The following is an 18,881-nucleotide window of genomic DNA, read 5'->3' as shown; positions in this document are numbered from 1 at the left end:
GGTGGGAGGTGAGGTCACAGTGGTGATAGCGCAGCCCCAGGCCTGGGGAGCCACGGGAGGGCAGGTCTCAAGCAGCGCAGGGATGAGCTGCTTCACCCGCGCTAAGGAGGGCCCCTGGGTATGAGTGCGCACCGAGCAGAGCAGGGGAAACGGGGCGGGGGGGAGGCTGGTCCTGCTGCCCATGTCCGATGCGGGTGGGGCTGAGGACAGGGGACGGGTTTCCCTGAGGCAGGACCCACGGGGTGGATGGGGGGCAGCGTGTGGCAGAGGGGGTGCCGTCAGCACACTTGGAGGCCGGGCCTGTGGTAGCAGCTGCAAGTAGGTCACTCCTCCCTGCCCCCCCGCCCCCCACCGTCTAGCACTCAGTGCAGCACTTGGTGCTAAGGTGGTGCCCAGGAAACACCCTCTTGGATGGTCGGATGGTGGCTCCTGTGTCGGTCCCAGCGAGGCCCATCGACCTGGTCAGGACCCACTTGCCCAGTGGATGGCCCCAGGTGTGCCGGCCCCCAGTGCGCGTGGGTGGGCACAGGGTGGGCTAGGGGGCTGGGTGATTTCCTGACTCCTTGACTCAGGTCTGCCCAGGGTGACTTCACTGCTGGCGGGAAGCACCGGGAATTTCCAGGTGCTGCCGACACGCCCCCCTTTGGAAGGAGCCCACGTCTATCACCTGCCATCCCCTTCTTCCCTGGGGGCCCGTCCTGTGGGCCATCCACCCATGTCAGGCCCCACGGTGGGCTCGAGTGCCACACCTATGGGCCAAGCCCCCCTCACAGCCCTGGCAGAGTCATTGCCCCCCTTGGTGGCACTGCCCGTGGTGGAGCACGATGCCTGCACCCATGACACAGGCTAGGGCACCAGCAGCCAGCCTGTGGGGGGGGGTGCCAAGGAGGTGCCAAGGAGTACACATCGGGGAGCCTGGGGGGCACGGAGTCAGCAGCCTGGTTCTGGTTGCTCACTCTGTGCCCAGTAGCTCAGAGCACAGGACGTGGGGGACCCCAGGTTATGCCAGGTCAAGCCTGCTGTTGGTCATTGTCTGGGGAGGGGTGCTGGGCAGAGGGCTGAGAGCTGCCCCGGGGCTCCCGTGTGTCTTCTGTCGCAGACCCTGCCTGCCTGGCCTTGTGATCAGGCAGGGCTTCACTCCAGGCCGTGGCTGGAGTGGTGGTTGGAGGGTGGACTCCCCCACGCCCCTTCCATCATCTCCTAACGGCAGCTCCAGGAGCCAAGAGGCAGGGAGTGAGGTGTGATGACTGCATTGCTGGGGACATCCTCCTTGTTGCCCAGCGTCTGCCCCAGGGGACCTGGGCCACAGGTTGTTTGCCAGCCCCTTCTAGAGGGGTGGGGAGAGCCGAGGGCTCCAGGCGAGTCTGAGTGTGAGCCCAGAGCGACCCCTGGCTCCCTCTCACTGCCTCCCTTCAGAGGTGGACATTCCTGCAGGGGGAGGAGGAGGAGAGCAGGAGGGGGAGGCTGAGGAAACACGTCCTTAGGGCCTGGGGCAGAGAGCCCAGAAGTGGGGAGAAAGCCCGCAGGGCTGGGTCCTCCTCTTGGCGCTGATACCTAACCCCTGCTAGGTGTCTGTGTGGCCTCGGACGAGAGGTGGAGGCTGGCTGCGGAAGGCAGGGGCGGTGCTCAGGACTCCGGGCCACTTAGTGAGGGCATGTGGTGGGAGGGGGGATTGCTGAGCCCAGGGAGGGGTTCTGAAGGTGCAAGCCCCCATAACCGCTCGCCACATCATGTGGCTCATCACAGCCAAGACTAATGAAGGGCGGAGCGGGCTGCTCCTGGGGTGGGGGAGTGAGCACCCTGTCCCATAAAGCATCCTAGCCAAGGCAGTTGGCTGGGGTGCCCCGGTGGCCCAGGAATTCTCACGGGGAGCAGTGGGATGCTTAAAAAGTGACGTGGGTGGTGAAGGAGCCTTGCCTGGGGTGCTCTGGCCCAGAGGGGTCCCCAGGTTTGGTGAGAGCAGGGGGCAGGGCTGTAGAGCTGGGGAGAGCCTGGCTGGGGCTGGGCTCTGCCCTGAGGTGCCCCGTGGCCCAGGCAGGCCCCCACCTTCATCCGTTCCTGGAAAGGGGTCCCCCAGGATGCTGGCCTGAGGCCAGGTCCCGGGACTGGGGACTCAGCCCTGCTCTGCACTCTGCACGAGGTGATGGCCCGGTGTCCTCTGCTTACAGGGACTCAGCCCCTGAACCCACTGCTCAGACCGTGTCCAGAGTAGCCCGGAAGGCTGAGGTGCTGGCCGACCCATCGCGTTCCCAGACTCCCAGCCCGGCCATGGGCCAGATGCCGTGCCGGCTTCCTCCCGCCTGTTCCCCTCGCCTGTCTGTCCATCCCTCTGTCCTGAGGTTTCAGGTTGCCGTCCTGGTCACCCAGGCCTGCAGGGTGCCCCGGTGTGACAGATCTGGGGCATTAGGGCCTAGGCCAAGGCCAGGTCTGGGGGTCTCATCCCCTATGTGGCCTCAGTTGTCATGCACCTTTGTGGTGTCAGCGTCCACCCCTGTACCACGGGAAGTGAGGAGAAAGGCCAGGGGTAATTCTGGGAAGGTCCACAGAAATCGCAGGAAGTATGTTCATGGCCTGGCCGGACAGGTATGGCCGAACCTCAGCCCCCAGCAGCCTCCTCAGGAGGCTGGCTTAGCTGTGACCATGTTGGGAGGGAGGACAGAGGGGAGACCAGGGGCAGGCTTCTCGGAGGAAGAGGCACCAAGCCGGGCCTGGAATCCTGCCTGGCTGCTGGAGGGGTCTGGGCACCTCTCTCCTTGCTGGTCAGTGTGGCCTGAAGTCAGGAGTGTCGTGATGGGCCCTGGATGCCCAACAGAGGTCTGGAAGTTTCTGAGGTCAGAGGTCAATGACCTGCGGTTTTGTGGTCACAGGGAGCGGATGAGGTTCTGGTTTCACTGACTTAACAGATGTGGGGGCTGGATGGACCCTCCGGACCCCGTGCCCCCTCTTCTGCAGCTCCCTGTGCCCCCCTGGCTGTGCTTGCCCACCTCTAGCAGCCTCAGCCCTGCCCAAGACCCCTGTCCACTGGGGTCCACTCCTGCTTTCTCCCAGGAGTGCCTGGTTTCCCTCCAGGGTGGGGTCCCAGAATGCCAGGCCAGGAATGCCAGCTATGTGGGGAGGGCGGGCGGTTGCCCGCCCGCCGGGGGCGCGAGGGAGCAGGCGGACGCTCCGCTCTCTTCCCCGGGAACACTGCGGGCAGTGAGCTGAGCGGGGCAGTGGGCTGGAAAGATTGCAGCAGGGGGAACCCGTGGTGGAGGGAGCCAGCCTGCAGGAGCCCCACCTGCGAGCAGGGGCTCTTCTCCCCATTGGACAGATGGGCAAACCGAGGCCAGTGAGAGTCAGCGGCCAAGCAGACCCCGAACACAGGACCCCAAGCCCCAAGAACCCTCTTTAGGATTCAGCCACAGGTATCGCTTTGGTCCCTCACTACACAGGCAGATGGGAAACTGAGGCCTGGGCAGGGCAGGGAGGGGTAGAGGGATGGCTTCCTTTGCCAGCTGGGCCCCTTCCTGCCTCCACCCTCTCTCAGCACCTCCACTGGGGAACCCCTGCCCAGCAGCCATGCGGCTCCCTCTGGGTGTTCTCTGGGAGCCCCATTCCTCATCTGTAAAGTGAGGCCGGCAAGGTCCACCCTGAGTTGCTGCGGGGCAGGGGTGGGGGGGGTGGGGCAGGGCGGGGGATACCACTCAGGGAGGGGGGTCATTTTGGCTTGTCCCTCCCCTGCAGGGCATCCCCCCACCCCTTCCAAGTTCTTCCCGCCCAGGCCAGTAGGGGGAGAAGCCATTGGCCAAAACAGGGCTGATCATCCCTATTTTCAGATGGGAAGACTGAGGCTCAGAACAGACCGTGAGGGCGGCCTTCCCGAGGTCCAGGCATGTCCCCAGGCCCCATGCTGCCCACTGAACAGGACCGAGAGCCCCAGCAGGGGAGGGAGGTGAGCAGACTTAAGGAACACCAGGAGGACAGGTGGGCTGAATGCCCCCGGGCCTTTGCAGCGGCCGTGTCCAGCTCTGCCCCATCTGTTCTGTGTCATCCTGCTCCACCCCACAGAGGAGGGCTGTGGGGACCCCGCTGGTGCCAAGCTCTGGCACTGTGCTGGTGGCTTGAGCGGTCTGCAGAGTGACCCGAGACCTGGAAGACATTCTTATCCCCATTTGACAGGCAGGAGCACTGAGGCTGCCACCAGCTGTGGCTCTCGGGACTCCCACCGGCTCCAGAGCAGAAGAGCCTCTTCCGGCCCACCTGTGGCTGGGAAGTTCTGGGCTGACCCCTGCCCACCTGAGAGAGAAGCTGGGGGGGTGGGGCATGGGGTGGGTGGTCGCGGGGGCCAGCTGCCATCTTCCTAGGTATTTGCCGAGTTACTTCCTGGACAAGTGGACCCAGGCCCGCCTCCCTGGCTGATCGCAGATAATTAGAACATTCTTCAAATATTTTGCCGGAGGATGCCCGAGAAGGAAGAATTATAAAGCGCCCGGGGCCAGGAGCGTGGGCTGTAGGAGCTCTGGGCAGCTGGGCAGCCGGGGCCAGGGCCGGGGATGGGGCCCCAGAGGGAGACAGGGGATCTGGCCCAGGCCCGACCAGCCTGTCCCCACCTCCCAGGGCGCTGGGGCTGGGCTGGGAGTTCATGTCCAAGGCCAGCTCAGGGCTGGGGTGGGTGCTGGGCCGTGTTGGGGATCCCTGCCCTGGGGAACTCATAGCTTGTGGGGGTGGATAAACCTTACCTTCAATGTCTTTAGAAAGGCCTGAGGGGGTCAAGCACAGAGTCCTGGCCCCTTGGGGGGCGGGTGGGTGGAAAGGTCTCGAGGAGGAAGGGCTCGGCCGTGGGGAGGTCAGTGGGTCTGGAAGGAGAACGAAGGTGCAAGGGCGGAGTGATGGAGGAGGAGCAAATAGGGGGCGCCTGGGGCTGACCTCATGGCTGACACACACATCCCTGACAGCGCAGGGCTGGGAGGCCCGGCTCAGGCTCCGGGGCTGCTGTCCAGCTCTGCGGGGCAGGGAGGTGGGTGGCCCAGAGGGCAGAGGCGGAGGGTGGGCTGCCCATGGGGAAGCCCTTTCTCATCACCGCTGACCTTCCTAGAAGTGGTACTCGCCACCTGAGCAGGGGGAGGGGGACCCAGGGAGGGGCAGGTGTCCCCCAGTGGCCCCCCTCTGGTTCCTGTGGCTTATGGGGGAGGGGGCTGGGATGTTGAGGTCCAGCAGGCTCCGTCATGAGGTCTGAGTTCTGGGAAGCACTTGGATACTGCGTCTTGCCCATGGAGGGCTGCCCCGGTCCTGGCCTTAGGAACATTCCCAGGATTCTGTGGTTGGTTCGGGGCAGGGGCTGCCCCAGCCCAGAAGCCTGGGAGTGGGGGTGGGCTGCATTACAGCTGGTGCTCAGTCCAGAGAGTAGGTGCAGAAGAGGAGCTCGGGCTGGGCTGGGTAGGGGGCCCTGATGTGGGGGGGGGCATTCCCCCTCCACTGGGGCATCTCTATCCTGGCCTGTGGTTTGTGGGGTCGGTTGCTGGGGAATTTGTATAGAGAAATGGGACTGAGGTGGAGTTGCCTGGGTCCTGCGGCCTCCTCAGGACACGCGGCCACATCGGTGCCCATAGTTTTAGGGCCCTGTGCACAGATCAGATGGCACGAGGCTTCCCCGGGGTCTGAGAGGCTGGTCTGCCACGTGGTCCTGGGCTTGTGATGACAGCATTTCTCTCTGGCTCTTTAAATAAAAAAGGCACAACTTGTCCAGTGCCTGGTAATGCCAACGGATCAAAGCCCTTTTGAGGGCTACCTTGGGGTGGCTTTATCCCCACAGGCCCTGGACCCACTCTGCCCACCTCCCACGACTTGATGCGCTAGGCCTTCACATGGAAGGCTGACATTTTCTCAATCATACGTAAAATGGGAATAAAAGCTAATTTTTAACCAACCTGTAGCAGTCTAAGTGAAAGCGGGGGTATGCTATGAGTGCCCCCAGCTGCCTGCCCACCCAGCCTGCAGCCCCCCGGGCCACTGAGGATGTCTCAGCAGCATCTTGCTCCCTGTGCCCGCTGGGGTAGCTGTCCCTGGAAGGGGCCCCCTCAGCAGGTGTGAAGGCTTCCATTCGTGCATTCCACTCATTCACTCTGCCCTTCTTTCATTCACTCGTTCCGTGATGACCACTGAGGGTCGGTGCCCAGCGTGGAGCACAGTGGGGGATGAGACAAGGCTTCCTGCCATCCTGGGGCCAGCAACAGGGCCGGGGGCTGGCCTGTTTGGAGAGAGTTCGTGACTCAGCCGCTGGCACGAATTGGGGTCCTCCTTCAGGAACCACTTGGTGAAGGCTCCCCGGCGTAGGTTGGCCCCCAGGGCAGCCTCCTGCCCTCCCTAGGGACCAATGGGGGAGGCTGGCTCTCCAGGTAAACAAGTGAGCACCCCCTAATTATCTTTGAGGGTCAGGGACAGGGATGAGGAGGCACAGACGCGTCTGGGGTCAGGAAGTGTGGGTCCCAAACCTTGTTCCCTACCCTCCCTCCCTGAGCTGCTCAGCAAGTGGCTGGGCCTTTCTGGACCTCTGGTTCCCATTCTGAGGGAGCAGTAGAACAACAACAACGACGGCCATAATAGTAATAATAATAGACCGCCTTCCCACTGAGGGAAACTCTTATCCCAGAATCCAGCACATGGTAGGTGTTCACTCGGCCTTGAGGCACTAACTCTGAATGGCGTGAGGGATTTAGGTTAGACACTTGGCTCCCGGGACAGGATTTGGAGGGTTGTGACCTCCTGAGTGAAGCAGCGGTGTCCTCTGTGGAGACGGGGGAAGATAGGATGGCTCTAGTCCCTGGGCACAGGGGGGACACTGGCTCCCCCATCTCTCTCCTCGCTGAGCCTCAGGGTCCCTGACTGTGAGGTCGCCCAGGTATTGTTCCCCAAGGAAGTCAGTGGAGGGGGGATGCCCCTTGGAGCCCCCAGGCTGGGCCTTGGCCAGAGTGGGGCTTGACCTAGATGAGGTCTTAACCAGATTTGGGCTGCACTCTGGCCCAGCCCAGCGCTGTCTGCAGGGGGTGGCTGGCCCAGCTCACAGTGGTCTCCACCAGCACCTGCTGCAGGAGAGGTTAGGACCCCCCAAGGCCCGGCACACACAGACAAGGCACGAGGGGATGACTGTTAACATTCATATTGTATTTCTTACGTGTATTTTCTTTATTTTAACTTTTATAAGAAAACACGAGAGTTTTCATTCTGATTTTGCCAGCCCTATGACGTTTTGTATTGCCACATTTTGCTTTCTTGTTGAGATATAACTTAGATAAAGTACAGAAATCGCGAGTGGACAGCTTGATGCGTTTTTACGTGTGTGGGCACTCACGTAAACCATTTCTCAGCTAGGGCTAGAGAACAGTCTGGAACCCAGCAGGCTCCCTCGGGCCCCCTCCCTGTCCGTGCCTCCGAGCTAAGGGTAACTGCTGACTTCTGGAGCTTATGTTCTCCTGCCTGGCTCTTCCGCTCGGCAGTGGGGGAGAGTCACTCACGTTGTCACACGTAAGCTCTTCGTAGCCTCCCACCGTGTGAGTATGTCAACTCTGTCATCCTCCTGCTGATGGACACCCGAGTGGTTGTTCCAGCTTGGGCTGGAGACACCTGTGCCTGCCCTGTGGCGAATGTGAGCACTAGCTTCCCCGGGGTGTCTAGACCCTGGACTGCATCCGCTGCGTCAGAAGGAAGGGCCGATCCAGGAATGAACCCAATTGTGGTGGGTGCAGTGGTGGGTGTGGACACCCACTGGCTTCCGAATTGCCCGTGTGGGCACTGGTCCTCGCGATAAGCACGGCTGGTCCCTGATCCCCACGAGGGACGGCATCCCGGGGGCTCAGTGAATGGAGGTCAGTGATGGGTCCCCAGTGAGTGTTAATAATGGCCAACCTCGGTGCCCTCTCGTCATCGGCCCACGTCATGTACTCGTCCCAGCAGCCCCGATGGACCAGTGTTATCAGGAGTCACTCCGCGCATGTGGAAGCCGAGGCCCAGGCAGGTTAAGCAACTTACCAAAGGTCTCACTCACCTTCCCACCCCCTGCCCCACAGGGCTGCCCGGTGGGTGATGTGGTACCCGGCTAATGTCATAGCAAGCGTCCCACCTTCCTGGCTTCTTCTGCACCATCTGTCGCCTGGCAGTGGTCACCTCGCCCCTCACCCTCTGGCATCCCCTAGTCCTAGAGGCAGCCCTGATCCCTTGGGGCCTCTGGCAGGTAGGAAGCTCTTTGTCTTGTCCCTCGGCAGGCCCTGCTGGCACCCCGTGCCCAGTGCCAGGAAACAACAGGGAAGCGCATCCCTGCAGGTCCTCTGCCAGCTTCGGCACCTCTGGTTGGAGATCAGTCCCCGGGGACAAGACAGGAGCCCCTTGTCCTGCAGGCTCCCTTCGTGGGGCTGGCCCAGGCCAGGGCTGAGGAACAGTTCCAGACTTTCAGCTTTGCCCGCTCCTCCGCATCTTACCTTTGTCCCGAGGCCCCCGAATAGCGCAAGGAGATGAATCTGGAGCAGAGTTTTCCACGGAAAAAGTCAGCGACTGAAACCGGAGCGGCCAGCCCGGCCTCTCTGTGCTCAGGGCCACTCGCAACCTCCCTGCTAGCTCTCCCGGGGCACCTGGTGGGCAGTTGCGGGCCGAGAAGCCACCCGGGGTTATCTTGCTGCTTGGGGGTGAGAGCCAGGCCCACCCTGAGGGCGGCTGGCTGAGATGCCAAACTCGCTCCCAAACTGCCAATTATTCCAGGACGCAGCCTGCACTCGCCCTCCTCCCCTGCTGCTCCTTGCCCCTCCTCCACTCCTCCCTGCTCCCCACTCCTCTCCCTCCCCCTATGTCCCCTTTCCCCTTCCCCCCCTCCTTCCACCCTCCTTGCCCCTCCTCCAGATCACCAATTTCAAGTTACCATGTATTTTTGCCCCTTTCCACTCTGGTGGATTCCCTAACGAGGATTCCCATAACTGCAGCCCCCGCCTAACCCTCCAGGTGGAAGAAACAGTGTGGCCAAGGCTAGGGGTGTGGCTGGCAGGGCCAGGCCTTCTCAGGGAGGGCAGTGGTCGGGCTCGCTGCGAGCGTGTGGGCCGTAGGGGAGGGAAGGGGCAGGGTGGCTGAGACCTCAAACTCCAGCAGTGGAAGCTGTCCATCAACCCGGAACTGAATTCGTGAGTGACCTTGGAGGATTTTGAGCAGGAGAAAGATTTAAAGCTGTGTTTCAAGACGAAAAAGTGGGCACTGTTTCCCGCTCTAGGCTCTGGTGCTTGGTATGCCCCTGCTATGGGGCACCACGCTGCCTCTGCCTGAGTTCTGGAATCAGGGACTGGGCTCTGAGTCTGGCTGTGCAGCCTCAGGCACATCCCCTCGCCTCTCTGAGCTGCGGTCTGCACAGCTACAACATGGGGATGTAAGGAGAGAGGATTGAGACCCAGGAGAGGCCCGCGGGGTCTGCGGCTAGCGTTCAGAATGGGTGTATTTAAATTGTGAGTGGATAAACCCCCACACTCTAAGGGAGACAGTTTCAAATTGACTTCTGAATTAGCCATTTCTCAGTATTTATGTTCCTGGCACAAAATACTGTGTGACTGTCTTCTCCGACGCCTTTACTTCACCTTTGGCCCGCACACCGGCTGCTGGGGGCTGGCTGGGGGCCCCCGTGCCCCCTGCTCCATCAGCTCCACGTGTCCTGGGAAAGCATACAAGCGGGATTAGCTGGGCAAGGCCCTTCTTGTCCCCAGCTACCCATCCCACTGATGTCCAAGGTGCAGAAGGCCTGTGTGTAGATGGACTTTTTAAAAATTGTGTTTAAAATACACATAAAATTTGCCACTTTAACCATTTGAAAGTGTGTCACTCAGAGGGGTATAAGTGCATTCCCGATCACCTCAATTGGGCTGCATAACTTTGTCATCACACCTGCCAAGCCGGCGCTCCCGGTGCCTCCTCCCTGCAGCCCCAGGCGACCACGGGTCCACCTTCTGTCCTTTGCCGGACACTTCATGCAAATGCAATCATCCAATGTGTAGTCTGTGTGTCTGTGTACTCAGCGTACTAGTTTTGAGGTTCCTCCATGGAGCATGGATCCATACTTCATTCCTGCTCATGACCAAGTAGCATTCCATACACAGTATGGATAGACCACCGTCTGTCTGCCCCTTCCGCCCCTGGTGGACATCCGGGGTCTTGGCTCCTTCTGGCTCTTGTGGACAGTCTCTGTCTGAATACCTGTCTTCAGTTCTGGGCATAGACCGAGGAGCGGAATTGCTGGGACCTATGGTAATTCTATGTTTCCCTTTTTGAGGAACTTCCTGACTGTCATCCACAGTGGCTGCCCGCGTTCCTGTTGGCGATGCACGAGGGCTCCGATTTCCGCACAGCCTGCCAACACCTGGCACTTTCTCTTGTTTTGACCAGGGGCATCTTAGCGCGTGTGAGGTGGCACCTCGCTGGTTTTGATTTGCATTGCCCTCATGAGTGAATTTAGGATCTTTTCACTTGCTTGTTGGTCATTTACGGCTCTTTGGAGAAATACCTATTCAGGTCCTTTGACCATGTTTAAATTGATTATCTTTTTGTTATTAAGAGGCGGGAGCTCTTTCAGACATTATCTGAGTATTTACTCATTTGTTCAGTAATGCCACAAACAGTCATGGGCAGCTACAGGGGGCAGCCCTGGGAACCCCGGATTTAGCTGGGACCTGGCCCTGTCCTCAGGTGCTTGTGGTCTGCTGGGAAGGCTGTGAAAAGGGCCACAGTGGGGGCCCAGGGGTGAGGGTGGTACTTGAGAGACAGGTGCCCACCGTGTGCTTCCTCCATGCCTGGGGGCCAAGGGGTTTGAGCTCAGGGGACTTGCACTTGGGCACGAGGCAGGTAGAGTTTGCCGGACAGAAAAGGGAGAACGAACGGCATCCCGGGCAGAGGGACCAGCACAAGCAAAGGTGGCAGGGTGGTCGGAGGCCAGATCCCGGGAGGCCTCTGATTCTACACCAAGGAGCCTGGGGAGCTATGGATGGGCTTTGAGCAGGGGAGTGACATGGTCAGACCTGGGTGCTGGCGGGGGCTGGGAGTCTGCCTGGAGGCAGGAGACCAGGACTGTTTCGGCCCCTGGGGTCCATCCTCAGTCCACTGGGTGCCCCCCATTCAGAACCCATTTGTCCAAGCTCCTACCCCCAACAGGGTTCTTACCCCAGGCAGTGGGGGGGGGGTGCTCTGCAGCCTAGAGACTGCTGGAAGAATTTGGGAACGGGGAGCTTGCTTTTAGCATCCAGGATCCAAAGTGGGCTCCGTCCCGAGGCCTGGAGGCTGGTTCCCATCCATCTCAGTTCCCCGGGTCGGTTTTCTGAGCATCTACAATTACTTTGGGCTGAATTCCCCAGATTCCAGCGCACTCCCAGCCCAGCCCGCCCAGAGGCTCTTCTTCCATGCCAGCCTCGGGCATTTCTGCCCATTGTGCCCGTGGGAGACCCAGGGGGGTCTTGGCCAGATTAGTGAGTGGGGCGGGCAGGCCATGGGGATTGAGTGTCGCCGGGGGGCCCGGCTTGCAGCACGTGCTGTGGGCTCGCACCACACGGGGACTTTCCCAGCTGGCTGTGGGTGCTTGGCTGCCCTGGAAAAACACTGACTTGTTCCTCTCAAGAAAGGGGCTGGCGGCCAGTGGGCAGGAGCAGAGAACTCAGGGCACTGGGAGGCCAGGGCCGTGGATGTCAGCTTGGGGAGCCCCTGGTGGTCTCCCTCATCCCCACACTTTGTCCCTCACTAAGCCAGTCTGGTCTCTGGTTTGGAAGCCAGATGCCACTCTGAAACTCGGCTGTTTGCCCATAGGTTTGCCCAAACCAGCCCCCACCTCCTTCCCTACTTGCTGTCCACCCCCTCCTCTGGGTGCTCAAAACCAAATAACTCGTGCCCCTTCTGTGGAAAATAGTTTGGTGGTTCCTCAAAAAGCTAAACAAACGGCCACATGACCCAGCAATTCCACTCCTAGGAATATGCCCCCCAAAATTGAAAACAGGGACTCAGACAAAACCTTATATGCCCGTGTTTGTAACAGATCTGTTCACAAGTGCCCAGAGGTGGTGGGAGCCCACTGTCCACTAACTGGTGAGTGGATACACGGAAGGTGGTCCCTGCACGTGATGGAATATTACTCAGCCACAGAAGGGACGGAAGCACGGACACCTGCCACAATGTGGCCGAACCTGGGAAACACGATGCGAAGTGAGAGCAGCCAGACACGGAAGGGCACATATTATGTGACTGCATCTCTATGGAAAGAGCGATTCCCGGTTGCAGGGCCTGGGGGAGGGGAGAGAATCGGGAGTGCCTGCTGAGGGGCATGGGGTTTCATTTTGGGGGTGGTGAAAATATCTTGGAACATGACTAAGTGCTGCAGACTGTACCCTTCAAAATGGTTACCTGTACGGTAGGTCCCCTCAGAAAATAAACAGGCCGGTAACACCTCAAGTGAGCAGAGTGAGCCTGGCAAGTGCCCTCCGGTCTTGGGAGGGCGCCAGATGAATTACACTGCGCGCCCAGGGGACCACTCTGAGGATACAGTGTTGCAAAGAGGACCCTGCCCAGCCCAGCACACAGTAGATGCTCAATTCACATGAGCTCCTGATTCCTCCCCGAGTCTACCCAGTCGTCCAGAAACGAGTGAATGACAACTGCAGTTGCCCCATGGGTGCCGCCTTTCTCCTTGTGGTTGTCCGGTCTGAGCCTATGTGGTGGAAGTGGTGATGGGGGGGGGGCGTCAGATGTTTTATACTCCCATTTCATGGATGTGAATACTGAGGCTCAGGCAGAGCACCTTCCCAAGATTACAGACGGGTTGCACGTGGAGTCAGGACCCGGTGGGCTTGACTCTCAGCAGGGCCAGCCAGCTCAGCAGCCTTCCCGGCCCAGGAGCTACAAGTGATGGGGAAGCCCAGGGGTCAGGAGTTGGGGCTGCTCTCGGGGGTAGCTGCAGACAATTTGGAGCTGACGGTTGTCGAATCCCAGGCGCGAGGTTCTCTGACCCGAAGGGTCTGTGTGTCTGATTCAGAGGCACGGGGAGCTGGGGTTCTTGCTTTCCGTGGGACTGTTGACTCCCGGGACCTGTGACCCATGGCTCTGGCCACGCTGAGGCTGAGAAGGCACGGGCGTGAGTGCCTTTTCAGGCTGGGATCATGCGTTTTGGTCCATGGGAAATGGATTCTCTAGGGAATCTCTAGGAAGAACTTGGCACATGGTGGGCGCCCGGAGCCCACTGGCTGACCGAGAGACTGAGCGAGGCAGGACGGCAGGCGGAGGGCGAGAGGCCCTGTGCCGCCACTCACCTGCCCGTGTCCTCTCCCCTCTCCGCAGAGCACTGTCGTCCGTCGTGGCCCTGGGAGCCAACATCATCTGCAACAAGATTCCTGGCTTGGCCCCGCGGCAGCGCGCCATCTGCCAGAGCCGGCCCGATGCCATCATCGTGATCGGGGAGGGGGCGCAGATGGGCATCAATGAGTGCCAGTACCAGTTCCGCTTCGGACGCTGGAACTGCTCCGCCCTCGGCGAGAAGACTGTCTTCGGGCAAGAGCTCCGAGTAGGTAAGGGCGCCTCCGGGCTTGCAGGGACCCAGCCACGGTCGGGGCTCCAGGGGCCAGGCCACTCCCCCGTCCCCACGGAAGGCTGCATGGGGCTGCGCACGCTCCCCGGGCCACACCAGTCCCAGTGTCTCTGTTAGAGCAGCTTGCCCTGCGCCCTTCTCCGAACCTGGCCTGGAGGGGGCCCAGCACCCCAGGGAGACCCAACCGTATGAGTGGCCGAGGGGTGTCTCGCCGGGCCGTAGGGTTGGAGGACGGCGCTCCGGCGAGGCTGTGAGCCCACGGGCGGGCAGCGCCACGCAGCGGTTAGAGACGCGCCCTGCTCGATGGCCGAGCGGAACTAGGCACGCCTCTTCGTCGCTCCCTGCCTCCGTTCTGTACCTGGAAATGGGATAAGAGCAGGACTTCCTGCGTGGGGTTTTGGTGTGGGGGTGGGGGCTGGAGGCAAATAGTGCCATTTATGTGGAAGGCGTTCCAGGCAGAGGGAGAGTGCAAGCAGAGACGCGTGGGATGCTGTGCACACGTGTGGGAGCGCCGAGGAGTCTGACGGGCTGGAGGGCAGGGCAGGGGGGCGGGGGGGGGGGTGCAGGTGGAGTCGGGCTGGGGAAGGCGGTGGGCCTCCAGTGCTATGGGCAGTGGCAGCAACTGAAGGATGCCAAGCAGGGTTGGCCAGGTCTCTGCCGGCTGTGTCCCACTGCACCATATACCGTCCCTAGGTCACATGCTCCATCTCCGTGTCCTCACAGAGCCCCGAGGGAGGCTCCCTGGTGCCCATTTTACAGAGAAGGAGACTGAGGCCCGGTTGGGGGGAGCTTACAGGGAAAAGTGGGACTTCCAGAGCCCGACCTTGATTGGAATCCAGCTGCGTGACCCTGGGCATGGCACTTCGGGCCGCTCAGGGCCTCAGTGTCCTCAGTTGTAACATGAGCTCTGAGCGAGCGGGCCCTCATCTGGGTCCCTAGTGCTTCTCCCAGGCCAGCACGCAGTAGGTACGCATAAACTGCTGTTGAACTGGTGAGGGTGGGGAGGTGATGCCACCTGCCCTTCCAGGAGGGTCAGATGGGGGCGTGATAACTTGGGGGCACCGCGCCAGGCATGCAGGGGGTGCCCTGTTATTTCAGACCCCAGCCTGTAGGCACAACACATCCTTCCGATCCCAGCGGGCCAAGGAGCCACAGCTGCTGGGACCCAGGCCAGAGCCAAGCTCTGCGGGGCTTGGAACGCCTGGCATAGGGCTGGGGGTGGCGCAGGGGAAAGCCCCCGGGGCCCCTCTGCGGTGAGCAGCCTGTGGGTGGCACCTGGCACAGGTGGGAGGGTGGCACCACCCCCTCCCTGGGGCCCCACCACCCAAGTGCAGCTCCCTCCCTGCAGGTGCCAGCTGGGGAGGGCGGGGCTGCCTGCCCCATCCTCCGCAGGTGGGGGGGCGTCGGCGCCAGTGCTTGCTTGGTGCCTGCTCGCTGCCGGGGGTCCGCTTGCCTCCCCAGCCCCTCACCCCTGAGACTCTGGGCTCTGAGGCCGCTGTGAGCACCCCCAGGATGCAGCTGAGTGGTGAGGTCGCCTGCGGCCACAAGGTTTGCCCATGACGGAGCTGGGTTCAGATCCAGGTCCCCACCTGCCACCTGGCCTATTCACCTTGCTTCTTCACTGTGTGGAGAGATGGGCAGTGGACATGGTCCCATGGCTTGCAGAGGGGTGGGGGCTCGGACTTTATTCGGGACCATGAGACACAGGGAGTGAGGGAGACGCAGCCACTCAGAGCCCCTTCTCATGGTCAGGTCCCAGGCGGGGGCGGGGGGGGGCCTTCACCGGTGGTCCACAATAAATGCCAATAAAAAGCCCGAGAGGAGTGGCTTTGGCCCCAGCCCATGACCCGCGCCGTCCCCCCGTAGTGGACACCGCCAGTCCCCACCCAGATTACCTTTACTGGCCGTCACATATCCCCTGGATCACGGCTAACAGCTCACAGCTGTTCCTCCTTGGAGACTAGCCCTCAGCCCAGTAGGAGCCTGGGAGGGTCTGCAAGCCTGGCCCGCGGGGAGGGTCAGCTACAGCCATGGACGGACTGGTGCAGAGGGTGTGAACTCTACCCTTGTGGGTGGGGGTGCTCTGCAGTGCTCTTCATGCCCTGAGCTCCCCTTGGGAATAGGCGTCTCAGGCTCTGCTTCTAGGGAGCCCACCTAAGGCACCTCCTCTCCCTTCCATGAGCATTTCAGAGGCAAACTTTTCGGCAGAGCTGTCTACACCCGATACGCCCCCATCCCTCACCGTCTTGTTCCTGCCACCCCTGTCCAGGCCGTTAACGACCTTCATGTGGCTGACCGATGCCCCCCTTCCTTGCCGGGGCCCCAGCTCACCTGGCTTCCTCTGGTCTCTCTGGCTGGGTCTCCTGAGCCCTGAGCCCTGCCCCAATCTGTTCTCCCCTGGGACCAAGACCAGTGTGGCCGCTCCCTGGGAACCTCTGGCTCAACATGCTCAGCATCTTGTTGCTTAAATCTGCTGTTCTTGGCCTTCCCCTTGACCTGAGTTCCTGTTGTCTCAGCAGAAACCCGGTGTTTCCCTGTCCATCCCTCCACCCTGCCCCACAGCCCCTGCAGGGCCTGCCTCTCTGGGTCTCCCCTGGCAGCTGTCAGTGCCTCCCCCTGCCTCCCCTCCAGCCCTGGTCATGCCATGTCACTCCCTTCCTCCAAAACCTGCAGTAGCTCCCTATTGCTCCAGGATAAAGTTAACTCCTTAGCTTGGAGTCTGGGTAATCCCTGTCATACATCACCCCCACCTCTCTTGGCTTCACCCTGGCTGACTTCTTCCTCTTCCCAGAGCATGCCAACCCTTTCCTCCTCTGGGACTTTGCCCCCACTGCCTGTAACCCTGGGAGGCCCTTCCCCTCTGCTCTGCTTATTCACATCTGATTTCTCTGGAGAAGGAAATCTCACCCCTCCCTGGCTCTTCCTGTCCACAGCCAGGCCAGACACATCCTGGAGCTTCATCCCGAGTCTCTCAGCCCCGGGCCAGCTCAGCACCTGCCTCAGCGTTCCCTTCACTCTGCCCCGGGGGTGGCAGGGGCCGGCTCCCTACCACCTGGGCGGAGGCCTCTTGCCCTGCTCAAAGCCCTCCTTGGCTCCAGGCTGGCCCCCGGGAAGGAAGGCCCAGCTCCCACTTCAGCCAGGAGGGCTCTGGCTTGCGGGGTCCTGTGGGCACCGTGATGGTGGTCTGAGCAGGCCCCTGCTCCTCCCAGAACTCAGGGGCTGGGAGTCACGAGCAGGAAGTGGGGCCGAGTGGCAAAGCCAGCCCATGTCAGAGGCATGCGGCTGCCCCGGGCACGAGATGGGAGACGGGCCATGAGCTGGCAGGCAGCCGGGGGACTCGTGGGAGCAGCCACTCAAGCGATGCCAATTAATGATTGGCCCCAAGTGGGGGGATGGCCTGGGTCGGAGGGACGGCCCCCTTCAGGCCTTGCCTGTGACCTTGGGCTGTGCCTAGATCTTGAGAGTTGAAGGGAAACCCCTCAATGGGCAAATGAACCCCTGTGCAAGGTTCCAATCCCTTTTCCAGCACCTGGTGCTGTTGCTTGTACACCTCCTGGGACGGGGAGCTCACCACGCCACATGAGCTAGATCTTTCTTTCTTTTTTTTTTAAAAGCATGTTTAGTTTTTTTTTTTTTTAAAGATTTTATTTATTTATTTGAGAGAGAGAGAGAGAATGAGAGATAGAAAGCACGAGAGGGAAGAGAGTCAGAGGGAGAAGCAGACTCCCTGCTGAGCAGGAAGCCCGATGTGGGACTCGATCCCGGGACTCCAGGATCATGACCTGAGCCGAAGGCAGTCGCTTAACCAACTGAGCCACCCAGGCGCCTGAGCTAGATCTTTCTAATGATGCTGCTGCCCTGGCTTTGCCCTGAGGCCCCCCAGGTACCAGTTGCTCTGCTCCCTTCAGGGAGTCAAGACCCACCCATGGTGTCACCTCGTGTCTGGCGGCCCCCACCCTCTGGCAACCTGAGCCCACCCCAGGCCTATTTCCCCATTTAGCGACAGATGCTTATGGCCAGGCCCCTCTTGACCCATCTCTTCTGTTAGGGGGCAATGAGCTTGGGGAGGGGGGGGTGAATGTGTCCTCAACTCTTCTGTCCTGGGGTAGGGGGGAATGACACGAGAGCTGGGGGGTGAACTTGTCTTCCAGGGATGCTTGTTAGAAACTTGGGCCCCCAGTGACCCAGAGCAAGACAGAGCATTTCTTACAGGCACAGTAATTGGGTTGGGACTGTTGTCAGGGGCTTCCCTGACAGGGTGACCTATGAGATGAGACCCAAGTGAGAATTCGGGTGACCCAGACCAGCCTGGGGTGAGCGCAGGGAAGGGGGTTCCAGGCAGAGGGAACAGCAATGCCAAGGCTCAGAGGCCAGAAAGTGGATGGTATTTTCCAGGGACTGTAAGAGGGTGAACCAGAAGGCTGGAAGATCAGAGCCCAGAAGAGGGGGCAGAGCTGGGCCGCAGGGACCCCAAGGGCCCCACAGAAGGCAGGGAGGGTTCTGAGCAGGAGAGGGACTTCCCTCAAACACTGGCACCCTCCAGCCACGGCCTCACCCCTCGCCCGAGCCCCGAGCCCCGTGGGACCCACTGGCAGGGGGCATGGGGACTGCAGCTCTGTGCACTCCTGCCCCCACCCCCACCCCGCTGCCAAGCAACACTGAGTCCCGCCCATCATGTGCAGCCCCAGACATGACCAGGCATAGGGGCCGCCCCTAATCCTGGCTCACGTGGCTGCCTGGGGCTGGCGGCTGGGTCTGCAGTAGGGGCTTAGCAAAGGCCGTTGGTTCCTGGACAATCCGAGGGGGCAGAGTGACTTACCTCTGACTGAGGGATGAGAGTCTCGAGGCTTCCAAAGTAGCCACTGGCGAATCCTTGGAGGAGGGGGCTGACTGTGTGCCCGGGCGCCTTGCCTGGGGTTTTGCCGGCCGGGCCCAGGGGAGGTGTGACATTGGTTCCCGGGAGGGACGAGGGCTCCAGGGCCACGGCTGGCTGGTGCAAACGGACAAATGCCCTAAGTGTCAGGTACACAACAGATTTTGAAGACTTCCAAAGGAAAAGAGCAAGTAAAATATCTCTACTGATCTTTACAACGAGCCCATGTTGACGTGGTAATGTTTGGGTATATTGGCTAAATAAATGATGTTACCAAAATGAAGTCCACCTGCTTATCCTCCCGTTCCTTAAATGGCATATGTGGCTCACGTGAGACTTCTGCTGGGTGGCACTGCGCTTAGGGGCACACGCTTGTCCAGACGCAGCCTGGGCAGGGCCGGCGTGCACACTCGAACCCAGATCCGACTGTCTCCTCCAGCCCGGGGC

The 18,881-nt window shown here is 60.9% G+C and overlaps 1 protein-coding gene across 2 annotated transcripts in view; it reads left to right on the top strand.

Moving 5' to 3' along the window:
* Nucleotides 1–18,881, top strand: part of WNT7B (Wnt family member 7B) — a 48,169-nt gene that overhangs the window by 11,543 nt on the left and 17,745 nt on the right. For both annotated transcript variants that reach the window (XM_028115309.2, XM_088025682.1), the window contains exon 2: nucleotides 13,315–13,541. In XM_028115309.2, coding sequence (XP_027971110.1) covers nucleotides 13,315–13,541 — 227 coding nt within the window. The remainder of the gene's footprint in view (nucleotides 1–13,314; nucleotides 13,542–18,881) is intronic.

This window comes from Eumetopias jubatus, unplaced genomic scaffold, assembly GCF_037043125.1.
Source record: "Eumetopias jubatus isolate StellerSeaLion01/CBP00866 unplaced genomic scaffold, mEumJub1_p1.0 scaffold_8, whole genome shotgun sequence".
NCBI lineage: Eukaryota > Metazoa > Chordata > Mammalia > Carnivora > Otariidae > Eumetopias > Eumetopias jubatus.
This window is presented reverse-complemented; position numbering and strand designations above follow the sequence as displayed.